We start from the raw sequence: 7617 nt of genomic DNA on the forward strand, positions 1-7617 counted from the left end.
TTTAAGTATTTTCTCTTCTTTTGGCATCCAGCTGTTGGGGTAGTGCCGCTTATATTATCCCTTTCCATTTTTCAACTTAATAAAAAAAAACAAAATGGCATTTGGCGACCTTAAAACCGAAAAGGGTGTAAACGAATTAAACAAGTTCCTCGAAGACAAAAGTTATATTAGCGGGTGAGCACTTAAATAACCTATATATTTAAGGTTAGGTTGCCTAGCCCATGTGGCCCGTTTTAATTAAAACCCTTCATATTTTTCTAGATTCCAACCATCCCAGGCCGATGTAGATGCACTAAATCAGCTAGCCAAGGCCCCATCATCCAACCAACCACACGCCCTCCGTTGGTACAACCACATTAAGTCGTTCAGTGGCGATGATCTAAAGAAATTCGGTGCTTCGCCACTAAAGGCCGGCACCACCACAACAGCTCCCGCAGCCGATGACGATGATGACGTAGATCTCTTTGGTTCAGATGATGAAGAAGATGCAGAAGCAGCGAAAATCCGTGAAGAACGTCTCGCTGCTTATGCTGCCAAAAAATCCAAGAAACCTGAACTGATTGCCAAGTCCAGTGTTGTGTTGGACGTTAAACCTTGGGATGATGAGACTGACATGAAAGAAATGGAGAAGCTAGTGAGGTCAATTGAGATGGACGGTCTTGTTTGGGGAGCATCTAAACTGGTGCCAGTTGGATATGGAATAAATAAATTACAAATTATGTCAGTTGTCGAAGATGCCAAGGTTTCAATTGATGAGCTTACTGAAAAGATTCAGGACTTTGAAGATTTCGTTCAGAGTGTGGATGTGGCTGCTTTTAACAAAATTTAAGTGCCTGTTATTGATGAATTAAGTGAAACATTTTTTTTTGTGTTTAATTATATTGAGTGCAACTGAACAGAGATTTTTTTATTAATCCTGTATTGTAATGCTTAGTGCCACATAATTTTGATACAGAATAGACATACAGGGTGGCCCAGGAGATTGCATTTTGCTTAAAGAGCAAAGAAGTATTTCTTTTATTCTGGGCCTCCTGGTTATTTACTTTTGAGCTCAATAATGTTATGCTTTATTTGTCAACAACATAGTATTTAGAATGGCAAAGTAACATCATGCAAATTTTTGGCACACAATGAAATTTTTATTTTTCTTATTCAAATTCAAAAATCTCTACTGCCATGAACTTAAAAGTTGTTCACAAAGATGTAAAAAGAAAACTACATAAAAATAGAGAAAATATTCTAAAGTCCTATAACATTGTAAAGGTACAAAAGTCTTGAAATAAACATACAAAAACTAGTCAGTGATCAAAATAATTATAATACAAATATATAAAATGAATATCGTCGGCAAATTCACGAAGTGGCGAATATCAGTTTCTTATGTTTTCAAAAAATGGCGTCTAAAGTTTATGGGATTATTCAAATCATTGTATTTTTTACATTACTTCGAATATTAACCTCAAGTTTTAATTGGGGATTGTAGGGGTGGGATTATTTTGCATACCTAGGGGCAAAACGAGACTTTTACAATTGTAACACACAAAAAAACAACATTCGCCTTTTTGAAGTACAAACTTTATTGCCGTATTGACATTCGCCTTACAAAAAATATCATAACAGTATTCTTAAACATGCTAAAACTAAACAACAAAGTAGGTAATTATCGAAAAAAATACCACTCTTAAACAAAAAATAGGAAATATAAACCCTAAACAAAAATTACCAAAACATTATTTTAGTTGGGTATGTAAGAGAAATCTTAATGGGGCAGATTTTTAAAAAAATCCGTATATTCGACGCCACGTATGATAGGATTTTCGCCCTCACATAAGGATAAGGATTTATATTTTTTTTCGGGAATCTTCTGACGACCTTTATTTAGTCTAGCTATATGTAATTTAAATAAGTTGACATTTTGTGGCTATTTTTCAAAAGATATTTGGCTTAGTTCTGACTTGTTCACCATTGTTACAAAAATGTTGGTCCAGTTTATAACAACTTTCCCAAGTGAATCATCAGCTTGAGATCTAAGTATTCGCAAATCCTGAGACAATTTCTTAAAATCAAGAAAGTCATAAAAATTCATTTCGACCACAATGTACGGATGTTTACGCCTTGCTAATTTTATAATTGGTATAATTTGACTTGGTAAAAATAAATCTCCAGCTACTTTTATGGCTCTATTGATGGCACTGTGGGCCGAATCTCCCTCACTTTGGCCGTGGCAAGTTTCAAAAAAATAATGATGAACGCTTTTAATGTTTTTGCTACTTTTTAAAAAATACAAGCACGTTGCTGGTAAAACTGAGTTTTTGTTTTGTCCAAAACACCCATCTGAAAAAAAATCGACTGTTTCAGCTCCTTTATTGTCACAAACTTGTAAAAATCTGTAAATGCATGATGCTATTTCTGATGCACCTCTTTTACTTTGAGTTTCATCCCAGGTATAGCAATAACAGTCTTTTGACGCTAGATCATAAATTGTGAAGTTATAAAAACTTAGGCGTTGCTTGTAAAAGAGTGCACTCTCTTTAGAAATAGGAAGATGTATGACCTGCTGTAGATCAAAAACAGCACTGATATGTTTGTTGTTTTCAATTGCTTTCTGCTTACTATCTTGCTTCATTTCTCTTACTTTCTGCTTTTCACTTTGGTGTTTTTTAAAACTCTCCAATAAGCTCCTCTTTTTTACTTCGTCAGCAGTGTAGTATGTATTACAAATGGTACATTGGTCCTTTTTTGGTCTATGCACTGATAGATTGAGTTTATTGAATACTTTTCGATACGTGAAAATACTAGCAGGATCATCGTCTTTCTGAGCTTCTAAATACATTCCATGCATTTTTGAAACTGAAAGTAGAGGTGACAAATATTCTTGTGAAGAATCTGCGCGACAAAAATGAGATTCTACCATTGGAAACATGTTTATGTGATTTTCAATATCATTTTTAAGTTTACTGTCGCGTTCTTTCATTTTGCATGTTCTTCCACCTCTTCTTTCCTTCTCTATAACACCTGTATTCTTTTTCTTCATTATACAAGTCCTCATAAACTTTTCCGAAATACAAAATGTATGTAGAAATAAAACCTTACAAACCTGAATTTTCTCCCCAAAGAACGGCAAATACCAGTCGTTTCTGTGTCTTTTCCTAGAGTAAATTTTTTGGAACTTAGGAACACCAGTTTCAATTAAACTGCACAAATATTGCCTTTGAAACTCCGTAAATATTTCTTGTCGCTGATCATTCGTAAATAAGTGACATTTTCTTCCAAATCTCTTACAATAATCACTTTTACAGGCTTCTTTAAGCAATTTTGGAGGAGCGATATTCATTGTATTTGGAATTACAAATGGTAGCCCAGTTGTTTTTCTAAATTTGTTTTCTTTTAAATATTTTACTTTACTTCGTTTTCTCTGACGAGGTATTTCAATTGGACTGCCCTCAACTTTAAAATCTGCAGGATTCAGAACAGTCTCTTCGTTAACCTTGCTTTCTTGTCTGCTTTTGTGGTTTATGCAGTCTAAATTTTGGTCAAAATGAGGCCAACAAAGAAAAATATTACACCTATGGCAAGCCGCCCAAACTTCTTCCAGACATCCACAAACTTCGCAGTGTTGTTGAACATTGCCGTTAAAATCAGACTTTGAAAACTCAGCGAATTTAATCTTGCCTTTTTTTTGTTTTGTCGTACTTTATTTGTTTTACTTATTTTGTAAGGCAATTATTGCTGTCAACCACTTCGTGAATTTTACAATCAGTCTTCCCATAATAGTGCTGCATACAAAGGAAGTAACCACAACCGCAAAATTGTGTACCTTGTAAGGTGCACTGTTCAAATTCGCAATTTACGGAATCAAGAATAATGTCATCAGAGCAATCCATCTTTGTATCTTCTACTAGTACACCTGAAAAAAAATAAACAAAAAAGAGGGCGTGAAATAAAAGACTAAACAAGTACCTGTTTTTGGTTCCACAGTGCATATTATTATATCAGAAATTATATTAACTTTTTTTTTGTACGATACCTGAGGATCTTTAACAATTTGAGGGTCTTCCAAAGTTTTACCTAAAATTTCTTTTGACTTTGAAAAAGGAAGATTATTATCCAAAGCAAAATCTCCTAGAAAAGAAAAAGAAAACTGTATATACTTATTATGATAAAATATTAGGATAGTTTTAAAACTTACCTGCTAATATCTCGAGAACAGTACCATGTTCTTCGCTTTTTGGTATTAGGCAAATTTTGGAACCTTCGGATTCGTCATTTAGTTTGGAGATTTTCAAATCTTTAAACAAAAGTTCTTTTACGTTAGATAGTGGAAGATTGTCAGTATCATCCCAACTATTATCAGAAGAAACAGTTTCTTGAAAAGAATGAGAAACAGTATAATAATAGACAAATTATAGTAATATCTTAAACTCATCTGTTGATTCCTCCAAAACACTGCCATGCTCTTCAGTAGCGATAATTTTTCCATAATACCATTTTGCTTTATATTTCATTTTTTACTCTGCAACCGATATCAAGAACACTTTTTGTTTTATCCGCACACTTTAGTTCTTTAAAATCCACCACGTTCTTATCTCCATCATCCCACAACACTAATGCATCCATTTTTTTTTTTGAAAAAGGATGTTTACAGTAAGAAGACACAGAACACACCATAGAGTAATTAAAAGTATGTATAATTTAATATTCATTTCTCTATGGAACACACTAACCTTTTTTGAGGTTAAAACACTCGCCAATTTAGTTCGTAAACTGGCGAATGCCATATTCGCCCACAGCCGGTAACTTAAAAAGTGTTTTCAAAGAGGCGAATATGATATTAGCCTGTTTGAAAAAATGTTATTTGGTATTTTGTTACATACGCCTAAACTTAAATATCGATTAACTTATCAAGGGGACAGAATAAAGATTCGTCACTTTGAGAGATTGTTCGGTGTTCCCACTTCTATCGAATAACGATATAAGCCAAAAATCACTTTTTTTTATATTTGCCACTCTGTGAATTTGCCGACGATATGACTTAGTGTCTGGAGTGAAGTACTCAACATGTAAAAAGCTTCACTTAGCAAAAATGTCTTTTTCTTCTGAACTTTAGGGCACTTTTAGTATTTCTCAAATTAAGAGGGAAATGATTATAAAGCTTCTTGCCACTAATTTATAAAAGAGGCCCTTCTCAGTTCAAGTAGAAAGTGCCAGAGAAAGTATGTGCTTGTTTTTTGTAAAAAATACGTAAAAAAAAGTTGCTTTCAGTAAAAATATGAAGGGTAAGGTTAGGAAGAGATGCCTTAAAAAACGATCTCTGCAAGAAGTGTGAAATGAGGCACACACTCACATATTGCCTTCTTCTGTACTAATAACAACAGATTCTAGGAACAAACGCCCCAGGAGACAATTCCATACCTAAAACGGGATTCAACATAGTAAACATTCTGGACCACAACAAAGTCAAGGGAAGTAGCAATTACTTTAAAAGAATAACAGTTGGAGGACAATGTTTTTTGCAACCATGAGATATAGTCTTCAAATTTTAAAAGCTTATCAATCATCATACCCAAAAATTTGGTTGGGACAGCCAAACTGATATTGTATTGCCTCTAAAATTGAGTTTTAGAAATGTTAAAACCTGATTTGTTGGAATCACACCAAAACCTAACAAGAGTCAGATTCCTGTCAATACCAATTCTCATCCTTTCAGGATCAGTATCAGGCCATCAGTATAGTAGTATCATTAGCAAAAAGTGTAAATTTTCTAGAAACAGGAACCAGAGGCAGATCATGACGTATAACAAGAACAAAATGGGCCACCAAGCACAGAGCCTTGGGGCCACTAGCATCAACGGGCTGCCTACTACGACTTATTGTTACCAAAGAGCTCTCTCCATGTTCTGAAAGGTAGTATTGAAACCAGTTAAGTGCAACTCCCTTGAAACAATAGATCTTGAGTTTCTGTGCCAGAATTCTGTGACTCAACAATCAATCCATCCACAACAACAATCAAAAGCTTTGGATAAGTCACAGAAAACTATCGCTGCACATTCACCAGGCTTTAACTTTAAGTAGAGACTCTCCAAAAGGTTAAAAATAGTATTGTCGCCATTGTCTGTGCCACAAGTTTTAACCAGTCCCTTAATCAATTTGCCAAAAGTTGGAAGAAGAAATGTTCGCCTAAAATTTGATTGACTTTTGTAGTCACCCCCTTGTACAATGGAATAAGATTCTTTAAGGGAGGAAAAGATCCAGATGAAAAAAAAAACATTGATTACAATTGAAGGACCTGAATGTGAGTAAGATAAGGGCCTGGCATCGACATTAGATTGGGGTAAGTTCTCAGAGAGGCACACGGAAATACGTAGATAAAAAGTATCAAGGGACTCAGCTGTTAACGTCTTAGAAACATGATTACACCCTACATCACCTCACATGTTAACAATTTTGCAAGTCTCCTTAGACTTATTGCATGATTATTCAATTCTTATTGAGTAATATAAGTTTTTTGCCATTTTAATAGAGTCTCTAATGCAACGATTTAAGATTTTAACGCGAAATTGTCGCAGTTCTTTAGTGTACCAAGGTTGTCTTTTTTTATTAATTTTTTAGACAAAGTTCTTTAAATTTATGAAAGTTTTTCTTGGAAACAAACTTTCCCTATCTATTCATGTAGAATGCTTGGTGATCTGCAGAAAAAAATACAGAGGCAATCGCGATATACAAACAAAAAGTAATAAAATTTAAAATAAATATTCTAAACTTCTAACATAACTTATGTTATATTAAATTAATAATGATTAGCATTCAATACAAGGCCCGATGGCCATATAATGAGTAGGTCTGGCCTAAAAAACAACGCTTTTGCATTCTAAATATATCTAGAGCTTACTGCTGATCCCCAGAAACAGATACCGCAATGTATGCAGTCTGAAGTAAAATAGGCGCAAAGAGATACCTCAGAACACTCTATCCCTCCACAACACTGCAATATTTTAATTAATCTGCACAAACTAGTTAATCTGGAATAGAGATTTATAATTGGATTGACTGCCCACTGGACCACAAACGGCAATGATTCTGGAAAAATTATAGACCTTTAAATACTGGACCTTAAAGACAACTTACTATGTAGATACTAGGTCCTCATGCGCAGTTGAACGGCTCTGTGAGGGATCTGCCATATATTTCCTAGCTACTATTATTGTCTCGTCGAGAAAATTGACAAACCATATCAAAAGGGAAAAAGAGCACGGAGGCACACCTTTCCTTATAATTTAGGGTGAGAAAATGTTGGTGAGGCAGAGTGTGCCCTCCTGCATCCCCAATGCCATACCGTCTCAGAATGTCCAGCAGTAAAGAATGGTCAATCATGTATAATGCTTTAGATGAATAGAAATATAGCTTAGCTACCTTAGCTGTAGCCTTTTTGCCAAGATTTTCCATGGTCTGAGCCATGTCACGGCAAAGGCCATTACAATAGTTTCTACTAGGTAAATTATGAAGCAATTAAAAAATATCATCTATCTGTTTCTCTTGCCCTTGAACTACATGACAAAAGGGGTTGAAAATCAATAAAAATAAGGGAAAACGGGAACGTCCTGCGCATTAATGACGTTA

The 7617-nt window shown here is 34.6% G+C and overlaps 1 protein-coding gene across 1 annotated transcript; it reads left to right on the forward strand.

Annotated features, from left to right (window-relative positions):
• Nucleotides 1-2: 2 nt before the first annotated feature.
• On the forward strand, nucleotides 3-896 carry LOC126738538 (elongation factor 1-beta'-like). Its single transcript, XM_050443912.1, has 2 exons — nucleotides 3-174; nucleotides 262-896. The coding sequence occupies exons 1-2, from the start codon at nucleotides 95-97 to the stop codon at nucleotides 827-829; spliced, it is 648 nt and encodes a 215-aa protein (XP_050299869.1). The 5' UTR covers nucleotides 3-94; the 3' UTR covers nucleotides 830-896.
• Nucleotides 897-7617: the final 6721 nt, after the last annotated feature.

The sequence above is a fragment of the Anthonomus grandis genome, chromosome 1 (assembly GCF_022605725.1).
Source record: "Anthonomus grandis grandis chromosome 1, icAntGran1.3, whole genome shotgun sequence".
In the NCBI taxonomy this organism is placed as follows: domain Eukaryota; kingdom Metazoa; phylum Arthropoda; class Insecta; order Coleoptera; family Curculionidae; genus Anthonomus; species Anthonomus grandis.

What these genes read in the sequence shown, in the direction of transcription:
- LOC126738538 (XM_050443912.1), top strand. Translation starts at nt 95, where the DNA reads ATGGCATTTGGCGACCTTAAAACCGAAAAGGGTGTAAACGAATTAAAC. An exon ending in GACAAAAGTTATATTAGCGG is followed by an intron (nt 175 to 261) that starts GTGAGCACTTAA and finishes ATATTTTTCTAG; the next exon opens with ATTCCAACCATCCCAGGCCG.